The following is a 21,602-nucleotide window of genomic DNA, read 5'->3' on the forward strand; positions in this document are numbered from 1 at the left end:
ATATTTATGTTTAATATTATTATTATTATTAATACATCAATTATATTAAATATATATATAATAATATATCATATATATATATATGTATATATTATTATATTTAATAAGTATAAATTAAATAACATTTTGGATATATGATTTTTAAGCCAAGAAAATCTTTATTGACCACTCAATCATGTTACATTTATATATTACACTTATATAATTATTTTTTCTTTTTTTCTTTCTTTCTTTCTTTTTTTTTAATGGAACGTAAAAATTGTTCATGAAATTTGTATGATTATCACTCAATTGATGCTGATGCTGCACTGCACCTGCAAAATACTTAGCGACATGGAAGTAACATTACGAAATGTGGTTCGATTATTAATATGTGGAAACTTGGCTCTCCTCCTAACATCATAGCACAGTGGATTAATAGTTCAAAAACATTTTACACGCATCTTACAAATTAGTAGCAATATGTTTGAGATAAAATTGAGGATGTATAGTTAGTAATAAATAAATGAAAGTTGCATATATTATAATATCAATATGTTATTCTTTTACAGAAGTTAACAATTTTTAATTTTCGCAACTTTCACTTACTGTGTGCATACAAAAGTTACTATAAATTATAGTAATATGGTATTACTCTAGATATTTACATTGCAGTTCAATTCTTTTTATTTGATGTCTTAAGTATAAGTTTTTATATAGCTGAAAAATATGAAATTATTAAAGAATTATTATATGGAATTATATTAAAGAGTTATTACAAATATATTAATAGTATATTGTAATAACAATTATGACGTTATATAAATTTTAGTTTTAATTATAATTATATCAGCCTTTATTTTTTACCAAAAATATTTTTAAAATTATTATTGCTATATTATAATTTATTAAAATCACTTTCTAAATCACTAATATTTTTTTTAATGTCAGAAATCTTACAAAAATTATTTTTTTTGTTTACAATTTCATATTTTATTTTATTTTAACATATTTAATATTATCATTTTTATTTACAATCACAATTATGTTTATATAATTTAAGATCAATGACTTCTTTATATATTATATTGTTTCAAGCAGATAAAATTTAATTTTAAATATTGAATTAAATAAAAATTTTAACAATTCTTAACAATAACGAAAATATATAAATTTTGTTATAAATACTAATATATTGATCATAAAAAATAAAAATTATATTTTACTGTAATATTTTACTGAAATGGTTTACTGTAATTATTGAGAAATTAATATGCAAATTGAAATTGTGAATTGAAAAAGCAATTACAAAAAGAGAATTAATAAGTTTTGAATAATGACTAATTTTTTAAATAAGAAATAATATTTTTCATTTTATAATAACTTAAAATACAAATTTAAATTTTTTCAAAAAGTATGACAAACTAATTATATTTCTGTACTAAAATAATATATAAATTTGTATGTGTAAATATACACACACATACTCTTACACATTTAGTGCATTCTTTATATTTTGATATATTAAACATTCCAATGTTTTATATATTTTTGTATTTTAAACAAATTGAAAATCTTTGGATATTAATAAAGGCTGATACTATAAAATTGATTGGTTATTATTGCAAATTATATAAAAAATATAATTGAACTGCAATTGTAAATTATCGCTGATCTACATTTGTAATTTTTATATGAAGATTTATTAAATCAAATATGATTAATTGTGCCCATCTTTGTCCAATCTTTTTTTTTTTCTTTTGACATGAGGTTTTTTCTTTCTCTTTTTTTTCCCATCGTATCAGTTTTTTTTTCTGTGGACATATCATAAGAATTTACTTAAACACCTTAGCTGCATGATAGTGAAATGCGTGTTCATAGAAATATGTAAGTTTTGTGTAACTTGTAATTAAGATATGCACAAAAACTTACAATATTCAGTGTTACAGTTCACATGGCCATACTTTATAATATAAATGCGAATTGAATGAATCGTTCATTTATTTAAAAATATCATAAAATAAATTACACAACATTACACAAAATATTCTAAAACAGTTAGAGAAATATTGTATAATTATAATTGTAAATTAAAGTATTGAAATACAAAATTATATTTATACTAAACATATTGTTAATATAAGTGCCTTTTTTTTTAATAATATTTAAAATATGGCCAGATATTAAAAATGAAAACAAATGTATAGCATTTCCTAAGAAGTATAGCACAAAATATAGCATTTCCTAAGAAAGCTAATGTATCTAGATATAAATTTTGTAATATCCACTGTAAAAAATTGATGGATACTCTTTTTAATATTTTTAATTTTAGATTGTTAACATCATAAATTTACAATGTTTTAAGTTTAATTATATAGATACATCAGAATATTAAAAAAAAATCTAATATATACATAAAATAATTATCACTGAAAAAATACATTGATTCAGGAATGGCTAGTGAATATTATAGTAGTTTATTTATTCTATCATTTATCTTAGTATTTATAATTCTGCAATATAATATTATTCTAAATATTTATTATTTCACCAGCTTTTCCTATAAATGCATTGTTTTATAGTATTTTGCATTGTTTTACATATTTTGATTGTTCAAACATAAAGATGTCCAATTTTATACTATAAATATAAAATGTATTAGAAATATTTTTATTTTTGTTTAATGTATATAATTAATTATATATATAAAACTATATGTTCGATAATATTCGATATTTTATGTTTGAATAATCAAAAAAAATCATAAATTACAAATATAAAAACTTACCTCAATTGTAAAATTCCAATACAATATATTAAAACGGTCAATACGGCATATAATATCCTCGTCTGTAACTCCTGCAAAAAAATTATTGAAAAGAATATTTGAAAAAATTGAAAATATAAATAAATATTTAATTTTAACAATATACCTAGGTCGCCTTATAGGTCTATATCCAAAATATGCACTACCACGTATGATTCCTCTAGCTATACCTCGGTAGCCTCGTGTTCCTCGTGGTCCCCTATAAATATATATATATATATATATAAAATAAAAAAAAATATATATATGTATAGATATAAAATAATAATATATATTTAAAAAATAATATTTAAGCACCTATTTGTCACTGACAGTCCAGGTCTATTTGTTCTTTTAGGCATTACTTTAATTTGACGTCCTCTAAACATAGATTCATCCATAGCCATAGCTGTTTGTACAGAATCACGTTCTGCAAATTCTATATAAGCAAAACCCTTGGGATGTCCATCAAATTTATTGCACAATATTGTTACTCTATTAACACTGCCACAGCCATGAAAATGTTGTTCTAATTCTTCTGCTGTAGCACCATAATCAACCTTTTGTATGAAAAGTGAATATTAATTCATAATATTTCTTAATAAATAATATAATAAATAATATAAATAAAATAAAATATATATAAAATATAGTTTTACTTACATTACCAACATAAATGGATCTATTATCAACTTCCATTTTGTCTTCAAGTGACATATTTAATGGACTTGCTAAAAATTTAAAAAAATATACAATAATTTTTCTTATAAAAAAAAATTATGAAAATATTTGTAAAACTTTTAGTTATATATTGAAATTAATATAATCTATAACTTACTTATTCCAGGTGGACTACCCATATTCATTTGTTTGTCCACTTCAGATTGTAATTGTTTTAATTTTTCTGCTTCTTCTTCCATTTCTCTAACACGTGCTTTAATAGCTTCTAATTCCTACAACACAATAAAAAAATTTTACATAAAAAAAATATAAATTATATTTCAATCAAGAAAGCAGTCAGAAACTATATAACAACAAATATTTATTTATAACAAACTAAAACAAAATACCGGATCATCGATATTTGCTTCATTTAATTCACGTTTTACACCATCACATTGCATAATGGCATCTCCATCTTGACCATTTTCAAGCCCATCTAGACCATCAATGTGATCAGCAGCTAAAAGATCCGATTCAGACATTTCTGTAAATTTATTGATATTATCAATATATGAAATATATAAGATATATAAAATATATATTTAAGACATAAAATATATATATAAAATAATTAATGTAATATAATAACAAAAATATTATAATGAAAGACAAGATATATATCTTCTTAATTTCAATTAAAATTAATCAAATAAAATTATAAAAATTATAGTTATCATTGAAAAAAAACAATAAATAAAATATTCTATGCAAAATAATATATGTAAATTAATCAAGAAATTTTTATAAATTAAAAGCGTAAACTATTACATTCATATCTAAAAATTATTTAATTTAATAATAATGTATTATTAAAATTATTTTTAATGTTATAGATACAATATGAGTATAATATAATAATATTATTCACTTTTTCTTTTTTTTCTCTCTCTATTTAAATTATTATAATTATAATATTTATATTTATGTATTTATGTATATAATTATTTATTTTCTAATATTGATATATATATGTAAATAAATAAAAATAATTTAAAAAATAATATAAAATTAATAGCATTAATGTACAATATAATAAATTATGTTTGTAATCTTTAAGGACATACAAATATTTTTAGTATTAATTACTGTTAATTATATAAAAAATATAACGTACGTGTATACCTTCAGACGTTTTTATTATCTAAAATAATAATTTTATGATAAATTTAATAATTATATATCTTTAATCAACACTTCACAATTCTACAAACTCGATAAACGAGATTGACGCTACTACTGAACGAGACGAACAAAAATTTGAGGTTTACATAAATTAGAAAATCGCCTTAATATGTATTTCATTTGTGATTGGTTACAACGAAATTCAGAAATTTAATATTATTGGTCATTTAAAGAAACAATAGATTTTCGCGTACATGAAAATTTAATTATTATGTAAAATTTTTTTCGAAAATATTAAAATTTTGAAAGAAACAATAAAGTATTATATTATGCATAAAATAATTTCTATTAATCTTTTCATAAGAAAAATAATTTTTTTTATATTTACTAATATGTTATTACTATAACATTTTTTTATTTATTACGACCACAAATATGATTAAACAGTACTAGATATGATATCATAATAGATATGATTATAATTTTTACACTTTATCAAAAAGAATTATGTGTTAAATATATATAATTTATAAAATTCTTATTGTATTAATATTTAATAATTTATTTAAAATTGTAATATGATAATAATGAATGTTATGCATTAAAAATGTGTGAAAAAAATCATAAACCGAAAATAATTGTCTTCGATTTAGGTTAAAATTTTTTTTTATTTTCTTTTTAATTAATTTCTTTTAATAAAAATATTACTTATTTATTTTTGTTTTTTATTTTTTATTTATTACGGAATAAAATAAAATAATAATCTAATTATATTTCAGATTATACTTTATGGCCATTTTGGATTGATACTCATGTTAATCCTCCTTTTAAAAAGTAAGTTTTAAAGAAATATAATTTTTAATATTATTTTATAGTTGTTCAATAAACATTTTTATCGAATTTTTTTTTAAAATTAAGGAAAGGCAATGATATACTAGATTCTCATGATCAAATTATAAAATATTATAAAGAAGTACCTGATATTTTAAAATATTTATATGAAGAAGGATATGAACTTGGTATTGCATCTCGTACTTCAGAAATACAAGGTGCTAAACAATTATTAAATTTATTTAACTGGGATAATTATTTCAAATATAAAGAAATTTATCCAGGAAGTAAAATAACTCATTTCTCTAGGTAAATTTTTACTAAAAATTAGTAATTCTTATCTTAGTAGATAACTTTATTTTCATTTTTTATAATAACAATATTTGATAAATATTTATATAACTTATTTTTTTTAGGATTCAAAAAATATCAGAAACTGATTATAAAGATATGATATTTTTTGATGATGAATATAGAAATATTAAGGATATAGAAAAACTTGGTGTTACTTGTATATATGTTAAAAATGGTATAAACTATACACTTGTAGAAAATAGTCTTAAAAATTTTTGATATTTGTAACTTTTTAATTAAATCTATAGAAAATAAAATTTTATTTTTAACTTATATTGCATTAGATTTAAGAAAAATAAATATTAAAAATAGTTGGCTCTATTAATGTTTTATATATTTAAATTTGATTTATCATCTTGAAATAATATTGTAGAAGACTACTAATAATAATATTATTTTTTTTTTTTTGATTTAATATTTTAAAAAATTCAGCGCAAGCAGTTTGAGGATTTTGAGAAGATATAGTGTTTAATACTTTTGTTATGTAATCATTTGATAATGATAAACATAAGAGATTTTTTAATATATTTATATCAAAATTTTTAAATGGACATCCTCCTTCATATATGGGACTTGATGCACTCGTCTAATAACATAAGAAAAAGATGAATTTGAAAATACAGAAATTTCATAATATTAGAAAATATTACTTACACACATCATTTTACAAGAAGGTGATTTATAATTTTTTTTGGATCCTTCTAAACCATAAAAGTGTCGAATACTGTATATAAATTTTCGTTCGTTCATTTGCCAATTATGTGAACAAGTAGAAGAACAGGTATGAGGTTTGGAATATTCTTCTTTCCAATAATTTATAGCATCTTCTAACTGCATTCCACCATATTTTAAAAACAGACTATAATATAAACGAGCATAATGACTAAGTCTATGTGTTTTTCTTAATTTTATATGCAAATTTTGCATACAAAGTGGAAAATTTTTTACTTCTTTATCTATATTTTCTTTAGTTATATATCTATATTTTATTGATATTTGACAATTTTCTTTAAGTATTTTAGAATGAATTTTATAATATAAGTAAGTAAGTCTAGTATCTTGATTTATTATATATTGTGCTTTTATATATATTATTTGCTTGGTTATATAAGTGCAAAATAACGATTTTAATATTTTTTTCCATTTGGAGCAGTATATAATAATATATCCGGCATTCAAGTCTATTTTTCGTTTTGTTATTAAATCTGGTACTATTTCAAATCGTACTTGAAAAAAAAGTTAATATAATTTTTAAATAATTAAATTGTAATAAAAAATTAATTGATTTATTTATTCATATTTATATATAAATATATACCTTTAATTTTATAAAGATTACAATTCTTTGTATGATTTTTTGATACAAGATGTTTAAAGACAAATGGTTTCAAAAAAAAAATACATATGTCGTTTAATGTTTTATTAATTAATTTTTTTTTGTCTGTGAATTCTCCCAATTGATATAAAATGCTCCTAAATAATTTATGTAATTACCTAGGTAAAATATAATTTAATCTAGTTTGAAATAATAATATTTCTTTTGCAATCCAATAATTATATAGTTTTTCTGACATACATGCCAATAATCTAAAACAGTTATTTATACGATACAATAAAATCGATAAATCAAATTAAAAAATATTGTAAATTAACATGTCAAAAACTTTGATAATTATTGTAGTTATTCGAATAAAACTTATCGTAATATAAAGTGTCCGATTTTGTCATATGCTGAATTTTCTAATAAATATTCAAAATCACCATTAAATTCGTGACTTTTATTTTCGTATAATAATTGTAAATATTCTAACCTATCTAAAATGCACTTTTCTAAAATATGAAATGATATTTGTCCTGTAGGAGCTTTAATATAAAACATTTTGAATAAATGATATTTTCAAGAATTATCATTTTTTGAATATTATTAAATCTATATCTTATATGTTATACTCTTTTTAACGATTAATAATGTAATATTATTATATTAAGTTTATCCGTATCAATAATAATTATCTTTTCATAGTGAATTTCAATAGATTCAAATAAGCTGTATAATTATACGAATTTTATATTTTATACATGTATTATTCCTGTAATACAATTATTAAAATTTATTGATTATAGAGAGCCAAAAATTTTATAAAATTTTGATGATAAAAAAATAATTTTGTATTATCTGTATTTTCATAAAAGTTGAAAAATTAAAAATGAATATTATATATAAATTAGAGATTGTAGTTTTGATTTTATATTAAAATATATATGTATAATGTAATGTAATGTATAATATAATTATTTATATTAAAATATATATTAACAATTTAAAAAATTCTTAATTGCTCGTTTTATGATTTATAATTTCTAAGATATAATTTCCTAGTTTCCTAAGTTTTTAGTATAATAGATATATAATAGAAATATCATACGAATTTTGACAACTTTTTTTTTCATAAATTTTATTATATTTTATAAAAATTTTGATGGTTTTAAAAAGTAGTATTTTTTTATGTGAATATTTTTTAATCAAATTGTAATATATAGTTAATATATATAGTTAATATTTATTAATTATAAATGCATGTATACACGAATATAATTATATATTATTTCCTAAAAAAATTTTTTATCTATATCTTGGAAAAAAATCGATATTTATATCTTTATTTACATTAAAGGTTAAAACATTGAAATTTAAAAAAAAAAATGATAAAAATATTTTGTGCATAGTTTTATAGCAAGCGTAAATAAAAGCAAGAAGAACAAATAATGGAACAAAGATAAACGTAGGATAAAAATTGTGAAATCTTCAAATGTGGAGATAAAAAAAAAAGAAATAATTGAGAAAGAATAAAAATAGAATTGGCCATTAACGCTATCTTGAATGCTAAAGATATCTTTTTAAAGGCAAGATAATATATAGAATAAGAATTGAGAATCAATGCCATCTTTTCAGTCCTTTTAAAAAGATTATTTAAAGAGTTATCTGATATTCAAAAGATGGTTGATTTCCAAATTTTTAATTTTTATCTTATCTTTATCTTTATTTCCTTATTTCTTCTTTATATATGTTTCATTTACGATATTCTGAAGATGATACTGATCTCATAATTTTTATTGAATCTCTTTTCAGTTCCACTATTTATTCTTCTCATTATATTTATATTTTATTTATAGTATTTTGAATGATTTTCGAATTTTCATTCTATTTTTTCCTATTTTGTCTTTCTTCCTATCTATATTTGTTTTCCTTGTCTATATTTATTTGCTTTGCAAAATTTATACGTCCAAAAGATATCTCTAATATCAAATTAATTTTATTGTTTTTTAAAATAAAAAATATAAAATTTATAAATTATAATACATAAAAATGATATGTATATGTTATATATAATATATGTTATTATAATTATGGATACTTTATTAAAAATAAAGCAATCAGACCCATTTTTTTTTAGAGACAAATTTTTAAACTCAAACTCTATTTATTTATTTATTTATTTATTTTATAATTTGAGAAAATTCGACGAGAATTAATACATTGATATAAATTGTCTTTCAATGTTTAATAATATTTTAATAATATTATTTGATAATATTAAAAAATTTTCAATATTAAAACAATCTGGAAATTTTTATTCATATATGTTTGCTTAATATAAGGAAGGAAAAATAAGAATTTCACTAAATCACAGATTTTCATTGAAATGTGTAATATTGTTCCGTTTGACTGTTCGATACAAATAAGTTTTATCGTTGTGCTTTTTGCGACTTTCTGCTACTTGAATTTACAACATGTAATTTCTCCTTTATCGAAACATACATATAAGATATACGAATAGAATTATTTTGCGCAAGACTTAGATTACTGTCAATAATGTTTAAGTGATAATTCGCATTTAGAGGCAGACAGATAGAAATAGAAATAATATAATAATCAATAAATTGATTTCATTTATAATATGCAATTATAATAGAAAAAAAATCAAAAGAATGTTACGTTAAATGTGTATGTCAAAATTTATTTTTTTAGGTGTGAACCGAAGGTATGAACAGTTCAATTTTAATTCAGTTTCAGTTTTTTTTTTCGTTTTTTAATTAAAACATAATTTAGAAAAACATGTTTTCCGTATGTCCGTGCTTTTTCTTGTAAAAGATTTATTTTAGTTATTATAAAGTGTCATAAATGACTAGTTGGATTCTATACCATAATACTGTACAGGGTTTTCCAAAAACCAAAATATTTTCTTCTAAAATTCCTCGCCAATATTTTTCTTGTATATTAATATAAAGTAATATATATTTTTGCAACTTATTGTTAATTCATTTATTATTTATTAATATATTTAATAAATAATTTAAATAATAATAGAACAAAATGTTATTTGATCTCATAAATATAGATATCATAAATAATTTTAAAAATATTTATTATTAGATAATTATTCGTGTTATATTTATATAATTTGTTAAAAAATTTATAAAATAAATAAAACAATTTTTTTTCTCTTTCTTTTTTTTTCTTTTTATATATGATATATAATAATTATATTCTATCGTTCGGAATTTCAGAACAAATATGGAATGGAGTACCCTATACACATATGTGGTTCGAGTAACATCTATATTTTTATGATTTGTCCCTTAATAATTGTCACCTGTATAATACAAATAATTTCTAGATCGTTGTACATTGGTATATTACCAGTTCTCCAGTGAAATTTAATTACAGTTTCTCGCTCGTTTTCTTATCGCTAATTAAAATATATATATATATATATATATATATATATATATATATATATATATGTATATATATATATATATTATAAATACCTATATAATTTCCCTTTATATAGTCTACTTATGTATGTATATATATATATATTTTTTATTTAAGCTTTATTAGCCATAGACAATCTGCTTGATATTTACAGAGATTAGATACAAAATTATAAACAGTTTTTAGTACAAAATAATTTTATGACTATAACGATTAAGGTTTAATAGCGTTAGAGCAGGCCTAGGCAACCTTTCACGGCCTATTAGCAGATTTTCTCTTCTTTTCTCATTTTCTCCTCCCTGTTTTTTTTTCTTTAATTAATTAATTAATAATAATAATTATTCGAATGATAGTTTCACTTTTGCCAGATTTCTAGATTATGATATTTACAGATTCTGTAACATTAGATTTAATTTTTTTTTAATTTTTACGAAAAATGCTCAATTGTCAAGAATATCGATCAATAGTATTAGATTGTTAGAATGCTAACCGATGACAAACATTGCCTATCGAGTATTCGTAACAATTTCTTCGTTTTTTTGACAAAAAATAAAACAAAATGAACTACTTTGTCAAAATAAAACTACAAAAAATAGATTAAACTTGATGGAAAGTTATTTTCTAGGCGTCATAATGATTGTACATATGTATGATTTGTACGATAATGTAATAATTTTTCGTGATATTTTTGTCTTTTTTTGTTTCTATTAATTGATCGTTCAAAATTATTGTCTTACGAAGAGAAAAACGCAAAACAAAAATAGAGAATTGAATATTGATTGAAATGACAGTATGCTATAGTTAAAAATGCCAGAGATTGCCTGTGCCTGAATAGAAGTTATAGTTGAGTGAGCTCTGCACAGTCTTCCGTGATTACCTCTACATTTCTCTCAATTCCACATTAGATTAACAATAGGGGTGTGTCGGGAATCTGATTGAATAAAACCACAATTAATAATGCTATTTAATCATTGCGAAATTACTAAAAAAAATTCCCACAAAAAAATCAAATAGAAAAAAAGTTCCGTTTTACATGATGAAATTTGATAATTTATTTTTGTCAATGAAATTTTTTAGATATATCGTAAAATAAAGAAAGATTTGAGATTATATATGTAAAATTGCAACTACACATAATAAAATTGAACAATATCTAATAAATATCTGATAAACATAGATTTGAAGAATTGTTTCAGTGTACTATAAATAATTTATATTGATCAAATATCTTTTTTCTATTTCTACAAATAATGGATATATATTCATAAAATACTGAATCCCTTCTTTAAATATTTTTTATAGAGAGAGAATTAGATTAATTGTTTTATATGTACAGGGACTTACTTCATCAATGGAATCTATTTTAATGTCATACTTGATAAATTAATTGTTGAAAAATTATTAAAAAATTTCCATTCGATCTATTCTTGTCTTAATCTTGTCTTCGAGTTACTGTTAGATACTATTTTTATACGTTCCATAATTTCGTATACGTGTATATCTAGATTCATTTGATCTAATAAAAATGATTATTTTTCACGTAAACAAATTTCAGATTAAAACATTCTACATAGATATGTTTATAATCTTAATATAAATGTATCGTTCGAATACTAGGATGAGAAAAATAATTACAATTATTCGGATACGGGATTATATATTAGGAATTTGTTTTTTTAATACTTAATTCATTATCAACAATGAAAAAATACTCTGCAAAAATCTTTTGCTATTTCGTACCATGCAAAACGTACTTAAATAGACGAATTGAGAAAAATGTAAATAAATACTTTTGCAAGGTCTAATATAGAATTCTTCGTAAACGATTACAGTGAAAAATCGAAAAACGAAATGGTAATTTCACTGTTCACGTGATTCTCTTCTCATTGTCAATACCATTTACAATAGTATTAACATGGAAGATTGAACGATCCCGGGAAGCTTTGTGACTTAAACGTGATTGTCGATCGTATATTTATTCACACACACATATAAAAAAAAAAAAAAAAAAAAAAGAAGAAAAGAAAAGAAAAACAAAATTTGTTATACAAGAAAATTCGACCGATTCGACCGATTTTTATTCACCCCGTTAATTGGGATCGTCGAAATCAACGTAGAGCTCACGAACCAAAACGACGTTCATGAAACATTAGGTTCGTCGAAACTAGTGTTCTTTAAGCAATCCATTTAATAATGATGGAGAATATCTACTGACAGAGAATATCTTTGGAATAAAATGGCAGAAAGATCTACTTCTCTTAAAAATCAAAGAAGTTAAAATTCGTTGCAAACTGTATTATTAAAATAACTTTCAATTAATTTTTGATCTAATTTTCGGATTATCCTTACTTCTTGTTTGGATTCGTTTTTTTTTAAACGTTTTTCTTCGTTTTCTTATTTTTTTTTTTTTTTTTTTTTTTTTAATCGAATTTTGATACAAAAGAATGAAATTTACGTAATTTTTTATTTTACAAAAAAAATTTATTGCTATTAATTTTAAATTTTTATCGACAAAGATATGTACTCAGTCAGTCGATGAAATTGAGATAGAACGTAATGTAAGATAAATAAATTTCTTTACTACTGAGATTTCCGAACCGGTGTAGGTACAGGTAGGTACGCAGAGATATACTAAATTATCACATGAGTAGACAAGTGAGTTACTCGTTAGCAGTAAGGGGCAACGATACAGCCAAAGGCAGCAATATGCTTATATCGATGAATCTAAACGCAACTATGATTCGTTTTTCTAATGTCACGTGTTAGTGACGGCAGTTTCCTTTCGATTTTTTCTTCTTTTTTTTTTTCTCTTTCTTTTTTCCTTTTTTTTTTTTTTCTTTCCTTCTTTCATTTCTTTAACGCTAATGAAGTGACAACTATGAACTCGTGTGAATTTCTATTTTAACAAAGTGCCTGATCTCGGTATAAAATTCTATATCGTTCTACCTTATCAATAGAGAGAACAGTATCTTCCTCTCCCCCGTCCTCCCCAACCCCTTCTAATATTCTATCTTTCTTCGTTCGAATCGATAACTTCGTAAATCGATTCACGCCAACTTGAATTTATATATTTATCGATTATTTCTATCTTTACCCTTTTCCCATTTCCCCTCCCTCCCCCCTCCCCCCCTCGTTTATGCAACGACAGAGAAGCGAACTTTGTTACGTTTAAATTCAACGCACGTACGATTTATATACGAATGGCTATGTCTCTGATATATCTACTTCTTACGCGGCATTACATTAAGATATATAAATAGTATTTTTAATGTTATAACGGTAACATCACCTACTTACTAAATATTGCGAATGCTATTAATAGTATTCATCTGATATAAATACATGGAACATAACGAATCGAATGATTAATTAGTTGAAAAATGTCGTGAGAGATAGCATCGTTGAACGAACATTTGACTTGGAAATCTTGCGAACTTATCGTTTTCTTTTTTTTTTTTTATTTCTTTTTTTTCCTTTTTTTCTTTTCCCTCGTTCATTCGCGTTTCTCGTCCTCGTCCCAAAAATAGAAACGAAGGGTCGGATATGTTAATGATAACGTTCCAGACATCGCGCCAAAAAGATTCTGTTCCATCCCCGGAACAACCACTAGTTTCCGTTGGCCTATCAACGAAATCGTGTCCGCAGAGGAGGCAAAAAGGAACACGATAACATTTTAGATAAAGACGATAAGATAAGTTCGAATTGCTTGCTCGCCGCTGCTAATCCCGTTCGCGTTAACGCATTAATGATAAACGTTTCTCGATGTGTACGTCTATATGTACAATATATTAGTTCTTTTCTTTGTCTTTGTATTGATCCCGCCTATCATATAAAGTTACAATTATGATGTGTCATAGTCACGGTGCGAGCCACCATTTTATTCAACAGAGAAATATGTATACCGTTTTCCATTCGCGAATTACACGTTATCGCCGAGCTCTCACGCGAACGTTGAATTTATTTCGTTGAAAAAATTTTACAATTTTTTTTTTTTTTCTTTTTTTGTTCTCTTTGAAATAAGATATATTGACAGTTTAACTTTGTAAATCTTATTCTAATTTCAGCGCGATTCGATGGCCAAGATACGCAGATCGAGAAAATGATACATCGTGATACGAATCTTTCTCGTGTACAATTTGTACGCGATGAGAGCTCTCTATCGTGTAATATGACGTTACACGAGAAATTCGACAGTCTTGCTTCGACAGTCTGTCGATTCGTTCGAAGTCTATCGAGCCTAACCTGATTACGATAAATTTACGCACGATGAATTGTAACCATCTACACGTTCACAAACACACGCATTCACACTTGTTCTCATATAATTTCTTTTTCCTTTTTTTTTTTTTTTTTTTTTCTTTCTTTTTTTTTTTTTTTTTTTTTTTTTCCTTTTCTTTACTCGATTAACAACTCACGAAAGTGAGTTTGATATTTAGTTATACCGTATTGCCATACGTCGATGCAATGCTTTTTCCCCGTTTTTCTTTCCTTCTTTTTTGACTTTTCATATTCCTTTCCATATTCCTTAATTTTCTTCTCTTATTGTTTCGTTACAAAAGAAAGACATTAATCGTCTCGGAAGGTAACTTTTAAAATCTTAAACGAATATCCCTTATTTACCTCGAAGATAATAAACGTATCTTTAAATCCATGCAGGAATGTTCACAGCTGTATTATAATTACACGATATTGCTCCTAAATTTTCGACGATCATATCGAGGATCCACGAGATCCAGCGCGCGAAATTGGCGCGAAACTTGGCGCGAATTTCCTTTTGAACAAAGGTCGCGCTCTCTTCGATTGTCGGAGTTTCACAGTTTTACGTTTGTTTTCCTTACGTCTAAAACAACGCCCTCGTCGAATATTTCTCCGCGATCGAGAATCGTTTCGTCACGATCCCCCTTCCTCACTTATCTACTAAGCAAATCTTTACGATATTTTCACGAATCTATGGTAGAGTAGCTTCCTACCATATCTACACGGGCAGATTCACGTCCGCCATCCCTGAAAATCGTTTCCCAAGTTTATTTCACTTTCAGTTCCTAATTGAATAAATCTCAATCGAATCGAAATCGCTCGATACGACATTATCTCACAGGGGAAAGAAAAAAAAAAAAAAAAAAAAATCGAAGAGAATCTGAAGAGTTCGATTTCGTTGCCGGAAACCGATATTGGACCGTATCGTTGTATTCCCTTCTTCTTCGATGTGTATACACCTTTTTTCGGTCGCTCGAAATCTTTCCGAGGTTTCGAGGGAAATGGCTGTCGAAGAATTCAGAACTTGGTTCTCACGGTTATCCAATGCGGGTAAACGGCATCTTCGACCATCTCGTGGTCAAAGTATGAGCGACGTTTAGCCGGGCACACGTGGCAACCGCCACAAACCGTGTGCTCCTCGACCTTGCCAAACGTTCAATATCAGGATGTGGGCGCGTAGCCGAGGTTCTTCCGCTGCAGGAACATCGAGATCTCCCGGAAGGTTGGCCTCTCGCTCTCCTCCCGCCGCCAACAGTCGAGCATCAAATCGTAAATATCTTTGGAGCACGCGGTCGGCTGCGGTAAATAGCCGAAAAGGTTATCGGTATTCTCCTTGCATCCGCTGTTCTCCGCATCGGTGTCGGTGGCGCAATCGGCCCGATGCAATCGTCGCAGGCTCTGCACCACTTCCTCGTTCGACAAGTGCTCGTAAGGAACCCGTCTGCCAAGGTTCAGGATCTCCCACAGGGTCACCGCGAACGCCCATACGTCGCTCTTCGTCGTGTATTTGCCCTGCGAAGATCGTATCGATTATATCGGATTCTAGCTTCTAAATAATTGGGATTTGACAGAAACGAATGGTTTTTTTTCGAATTTAATCGGTGAATTTATTGATTCTGTTTGAACTGAATAAAATAGCAAAAGTGACGAATTTAATTTTACGGACTATAGGTCTTGTGCATTTATTTATCGATGAACTTAAAGAATAGAGAGAATCTTTGAAAATTAATTTATTTTTGATCCGATGACGGGAAACTACGCGTAAATCGCACGTTGTTACGTCAAGGATTTTCGATTTTCGGTGTACGAATTTGATTAAAATTCGACGTGTTTGCGTATCAATTATAGAATTTGTTACGCAAATTGGAGAACAAGGGGACACTTGTGTATCACGTTTAATTCAGTATTGGAATAAAGCTTACCAGGAATATGGATTCCCAGGCCATCCAGCGTATCGGCAGTGGCACCGTGCCATCGACTTTGTAATAATCGCTCGCGTACAATTCGTTGTCCGTACCGAAATCCGAGATTTTAATGTGATAAGCTTTGCCCACCAAGCAATTCCTGTAATCGAAAATCATCGTTATCGACCACCAAATCCGACGAATCGATCCTCGTGTTCCGCTCCTACCCAACCTTCCCTATGCAATCCATTTAATTAACTTCCAAACCTTCCTACGAACCAAACCTTCACTGTTATTACCTCTATTATTATCCTTCTATTCTAATTCATTCACGGGTAATTCCCTTCGATTCGTGTCGAATTTCGTTTTCGTCGCGAGAAACCGCACCGAGTCTCGTTTCCTCGGCGGTACAGTTTTTTCCTTGGTGCATCTCAAAAAGGAAACTCGAGTATCGAGAAATCTAACGGTTTGGGAATGATTCTAGGCCGCAGATACGTGGATCGGTTTCGACTTTGGCCGGGCGGAGAATTCGAATACTTTTCCGACCGATTCGTCTCGAATGAAAAAGAGCGACGCGGTTCGAATCGATCCTCCTCGGTCGGTATGTTGGGTTGCATAGCGCGGCCGCCAATCTGCATACGCGTACGCATTCTGTGCATGGCAGCCGACCGGAAGCAGGAATGGCTGCCTGCATTCGCACGTACGTGTAGATGAGCTACGTTTCCTGCACGGGCTACACACGCAACACACGTAACACACAATTGTAACGTAATGCCGTGGCGTAAAGTTTACCAACGTTCGGATCGTTGAACGATCATCGTTCGATAGTTTACGTAGCGGGATAAGGTAGGTTGGCGGTCGTGGAAGAATGCACGCGCTGTTGGATACCGGCGCGTGTATCGTGTATCGCACGTATGCGTGCGCACGCGAATAGATTCGTAATGGAAGCTAGACGCGTGCCTCTACGCTTTTCTATTTAACTCTACTCTCTCCAACGATCCGTGGTTCGATCGTGTTTCGACTTGTCTCTCGGAACGTTAAGTGATTCGAAGTGAGGTTAGAATTATATATATATATAGACGAATGATTCTTCGATTCCACGAAGTTTATTCGTTGATAGAAACGAAATTAGGAAACTGTCGTAAAGTAACGAGCGAACACGAGCGTATTCTTCTCTCTCTCTCTCTCTCTCTCTCTCTCTCTCTCTCTCTCTCTCTTCTTTCTTCATCGTGAATTGGTGTAAATTTGGAATTCGTCCTTCGTGGAGAAATATATCACACGAAATATCGCCTCTAACGGCGATTCCAGTTGGGCGGCAATCGACGACTGCGCCTTTCGCCGTTTCAAAGACGAGAGCTATAATTCTCGCCGAGACAAACGAGCAACCGAACGGTATTCGAGTATCCACCGAGTTATCGAGTGAATGGAGTCAATTAATTTCGACGATGGAACAAAGCCTCAATTTGGAGGGAGAATCTAGGTAATTAGCCGCGCTTTATCGATCACCCGTTATTGGCCGCACCACGCTCCCTCGCGGAGTAGGGAAACGGCGGCGACAACAACGGCGGCACGAGAGAGCGGCCACGATGGCGACGACGGTGTGATCCACGGTCACAAGTCCCGGGTCAGAACAACGTTAATGCAATAAGCAATGCTCACCTCGCCGGATCCTATTGAGCCTCTGTGTGAATTATATTAAGTGGAAGCGTCTATCTGCGGATACCAGCATGTTTGACTCGGTTGTAATTGGATTTCGCGACAAGCGGCGATAGGTAACGACAGATGAGCCAACCTCAAACCACCGAGCTTCCAATTCGAATACGGACTATTCCACTCTCTTCCTGTTAATTATATTTTATGAACACTCCATCCGTAGCGCGATTCTATAAAGAGATACACAGAGAGAGAGAGAGAGAGAGAGAGAGAGAGAGAGAGAGAGAGAGAGCGAGAGAGAGAGCGCATCGTCTACTTATTTATGATTTTTCGTTACCTCGAATAATATCTAATGTAACGTAAGTAAGGATTAAGTTTTATTCGTCGAAGAGGGACTCGAAATATTCAGGAAACGTTTGTAACCCCGCGAAAGAAGGAAAGAAGAATTCTTTCTCTCTCGAGTTTCGAGACGGACGAAATCCTCCCCCGGGTAGAAGAGTATCCACTTTCCCTCGACAATCGAGAAGAGTCACTCGTACGGCTATTATCGATTGTCACCGAGTTCGAGTGTCTTTTACGAAACGCTCCCGAAACGTTGGACGTTGGTTAGATGATGGTCGGAGCAAAGGCTTCGTACGCCCTTCCCTGTGTGCGATCGGACGATTCTTCGACCTCCCCCTTCCTCTCTTCGTGTTAGATCGAAAGGTATAGGTAATAGAGGTTGTGGGAAGAGGGGGTGGCGAGGCGAACGATCCCTTAAAAAAAAAAAAAAAAAAAAAAGGAAAGAGGAAAGAGAGGAAAGGAAGAGAGGAAGCTATTCTCTACATTTGTAATCGAAGTCGGAACAAAGGCGGCAGCTTAGTCGGGGGTTGGAGTATCCTATATACACAGAGTCTTCATCGTTCTTTCGCGTCGTGTGCGAGACCACTATCACCGTTTCTGCCAACACCACCGCCATCCCTATCCCTATGTCACTTTTATCGGTGTACTCGGTGCGTGTGTGTGCGCGCGCCGCTTCTTCCCCCTTTAAGTGTTCCCACTCGTATACTCTCACGCACCTTCTCTCCCTTTCCTCGGATACGTGGCACACACGTACGAGTAGAGAACGGGAAGAACCCTTCCTTCCTTCCTTCCTTCCTTCCTTCTCCCTTTTCTTTTCTCCGATCGTGCCAATTGAATCGCATTTACCGTTTGATCAGCGATCGATTCTTTCCTCTTCTCCACCGCTCCGGGTCCGAGAATGACTTTATACGGCGCCCTCGCGAATAAAGTGAAGCCGGCAGAAAAGGAGAAATTGGCCGGCGAGGCGTTAGGATAGGCGTACGCGAACTCGCCCTTTCCAATCCATTCCCCCTCCCCCTCACTCGCACCTGATTTTCATCGTGCTCGATGCTTTAAACCTCGATCGAGATCCCCTCGACCAGATTTATCCTATCCTCGGAAATATATTCTTTCTTTTCACGGGTGAATACATTCGTTTTGCGAATCGCCAAGTGAACGGAACACACCATTAGCCGTGAATTAATAACAAAATACATAGACATAGGAATAATGCAGGAATAAAGGGAATTTTTAACGAAGAAGATTAGAAGGTTTAGCCGAAGGTAGGATCTGTAAGAGGTCTTCGCTCTCTAAATCTCTCTTTCGAACTTGTGTCGGAGGAGAACGTAATTTTTTCTTGCGATGTTGTGATGACGATGGATGAAATCGAAAGGAATCGAGAAAAAGAGAGGAGGAAAGGATGGCGGCGATCTTCGTCTGTTCGAAAGAAACGCGCGGAAGAATTTCGGTGAAATTCCGCGGCGGAATCGCGCGTTTTCAGGAGAAATCGCCGGTTCGTCAACGGCTGTCATCCGGTCGAAAGTTTACCCGCGGCGTTACATTTTGATTAAATTCCGGTCCACCATGAAATTCTGATTCCTTTGCAAATGGATTCACCGCGTTTGCGGCCGCTCTCTCTCTCTCTCTCCGATTACACCGCGCGACAACAGGTCGTTCGCCGATCAAACCCGGTAAAATCCGGTTAAATATTTTCGCCCCCTGGCCCTCTCGTTACGAATTCTCGAACGAGCAATCGAACGAGTCTCTACGCGCTCACCATTTGACTCGAAATTAAATTTTCGACCAGGTAAATTTCTAGAGATATATATATATATATTTTTCTACTGATCCTTTCTCGTCATCTTGTTAAATAAAATTAATTGTATTAAATTTCTGACAATTTTTTGTCTTATTACGTTGGAAAAAAGGGGAAAGACGAAAAATAAAAATACGTCGTCTCGCGACAACGTGCGAATCCAAAAGAGTTCGAGATTGTTGATTTCGAAAATTTTCTACCAGTTATTGCATTGAGAACGAGATTCGGATATTCTCATTGTCCATTTGCTTGAAAAAAAAAAAAAAATATTTTCTAGAGTAATTTTTTGAGAGTTTTGCTCTCGAACATATTCGCACCTACAGGAAAATTATTTTTCGGACATTGCGAGTGAAAATCACTGTCAGATGTAATATTGTTCGCTTAAAAAAAAAAATAATAAAATAAAATAAAATAAAATACTCTCGAAAGTAATTTTCCAGAATTTTGTTCTCGAACGTATTCGATGGAAAATTTTTTTTTTTCTACATCGAAAACGAAAGTCATTGTCAGATAGTCGTTTTCATAACGTTGTCCACAAAAAATATTCAACAATTTTTTGGAGCAATTTTTCGCCTTCAACGTATTTGCATTCATACTAGATGAACTTAAATAGTTGGACGGACATAGAGAGAGAGAGAGAGAGAATCGAGTAGCGTAATAATAGAACGGAGAACGAAGAGGAAGCGCATCCTGGTATTCTATTAAGATTTACGAGCGGTCGTTTGAGAGACACTGGTCAACCGGAAACTAGGCTCCACGCGTTGTAAGAGCACCGCGGTTACCGTGAATATGTATGTGGAGCACATATGCACGTGTGTTGCGCATCAATACTTCCCATCGATTCGACGGGGATGGTCATTGCATTTCAATAACAGGAACATGGATGGGTTTCGTTCCATGTATGCTTTTGTCCGTGAAAGTCAAGGATCTTTCTGATCCTTGGATATTATACCCCTTATATAGAATGTCAAAGATCAACCAAGGCTTTCGTTCGAGGATATCGGCGTTTGCTTCTTTCTTCCTTTGAAATTTTTAATTAATTTTTAATCTCTCTCT

General features: G+C 29.1%; 4 protein-coding genes across 6 annotated transcripts in view; 1 reads left to right on the forward strand and 3 right to left on the reverse strand.

The window, feature by feature from the left end:
- Positions 1 to 133: 133 nt before the first annotated feature.
- On the reverse strand, positions 134 to 4,767 carry Pabp2 (poly(A) binding protein nuclear 1). Of its 3 annotated transcripts, none has more exons than XM_012485605.3 (8): positions 4,631 to 4,767; positions 3,856 to 3,992; positions 3,624 to 3,738; positions 3,449 to 3,516; positions 3,104 to 3,345; positions 2,913 to 3,005; positions 2,768 to 2,838; positions 134 to 1,793 (listed from the first exon to the last, which is right to left on the reverse strand). In XM_012485605.3, the coding sequence occupies exons 2-7, from the start codon at positions 3,988 to 3,990 to the stop codon at positions 2,805 to 2,807; spliced, it is 687 nt and encodes a 228-aa protein (XP_012341059.1). In that variant the 5' UTR covers positions 3,991 to 3,992; positions 4,631 to 4,767; the 3' UTR covers positions 134 to 1,793; positions 2,768 to 2,804. The 3 variants fall into 3 exon arrangements, with proteins under 3 accessions (XP_012341059.1, XP_012341058.1, XP_086766493.1); XM_012485604.3 differs by having other exon boundaries at positions 4,623 to 4,754; XM_086910367.1 differs by lacking the exon at positions 134 to 1,793 and adding an exon at positions 2,277 to 2,539 and having other exon boundaries at positions 4,623 to 4,754.
- On the forward strand, positions 4,744 to 6,088 carry LOC105735254 (magnesium-dependent phosphatase 1). Its single transcript, XM_012485609.3, has 4 exons — positions 4,744 to 5,283; positions 5,410 to 5,464; positions 5,549 to 5,770; positions 5,878 to 6,088. Exons 1-4 carry the CDS (start codon positions 5,238 to 5,240, stop codon positions 6,032 to 6,034), a joined length of 480 nt encoding a protein of 159 aa, XP_012341063.1. The 5' UTR covers positions 4,744 to 5,237; the 3' UTR covers positions 6,035 to 6,088.
- Positions 5,799 to 8,145, reverse strand: LOC105735253 (uncharacterized). Its single transcript, XM_086910370.1, is given in 4 exon segments — positions 5,799 to 6,401; positions 6,470 to 7,041; positions 7,134 to 7,410; positions 7,524 to 8,145. Coding segments are annotated over 4 exon segments (1,269 nt in total). The 5' UTR covers positions 7,695 to 8,145; the 3' UTR covers positions 5,799 to 6,152.
- Positions 8,146 to 11,629: 3,484 nt separating this feature from the next.
- The window catches only part of LOC100863173 (discoidin domain-containing receptor 2), a 136,213-nt gene continuing 126,240 nt past the window's right edge, over positions 11,630 to 21,602 (reverse strand). The window contains exons 15-16 of the mRNA XM_086910354.1: positions 16,775 to 16,916; positions 11,630 to 16,364 (exon numbers count right to left, since the gene is read on the reverse strand). Of these exons, the coding sequence (XP_086766480.1) occupies positions 16,014 to 16,364; positions 16,775 to 16,916 (493 nt within the window). The 3' untranslated portion in view covers positions 11,630 to 16,013. The remainder of the gene's footprint in view (positions 16,365 to 16,774; positions 16,917 to 21,602) is intronic.

The sequence above is a fragment of the Apis florea genome, unplaced genomic scaffold (assembly GCF_048593485.1).
Source record: "Apis florea isolate Af1SG1 unplaced genomic scaffold, ASM4859348v1 contig_3170_pilon, whole genome shotgun sequence".
In the NCBI taxonomy this organism is placed as follows: domain Eukaryota; kingdom Metazoa; phylum Arthropoda; class Insecta; order Hymenoptera; family Apidae; genus Apis; species Apis florea.

Excerpts from the sequence above, each read along its gene's own strand:
- Pabp2 (XM_012485605.3), bottom strand. The coding sequence starts at position 3,990 with ATGTCTGAATCGGATCTTTTAGCTGCTGATCACATTGATGGTCTAGAT. Across the intron at positions 3,346-3,448 it reads GATCCATTTATGTTGGTAAT|GTTGATTATGGTGCTACAGC; the intron begins GTAAGTAAAACT and ends TTCATACAAAAG. Across the intron at positions 2,839-2,912 it reads AGACCTATAAGGCGACCTAG|GAGTTACAGACGAGGATATT; the intron begins GTATATTGTTAA and ends ATTTTTTTGCAG.
- LOC105735254 (XM_012485609.3), top strand. The coding sequence starts at position 5,238 with ATGTGTGAAAAAAATCATAAACCGAAAATAATTGTCTTCGATTTAG. Across the intron at positions 5,284-5,409 it reads AATAATTGTCTTCGATTTAG|ATTATACTTTATGGCCATTT; the intron begins GTTAAAATTTTT and ends ATTATATTTCAG. Across the intron at positions 5,465-5,548 it reads GTTAATCCTCCTTTTAAAAA|GAAAGGCAATGATATACTAG; the intron begins GTAAGTTTTAAA and ends TTTAAAATTAAG.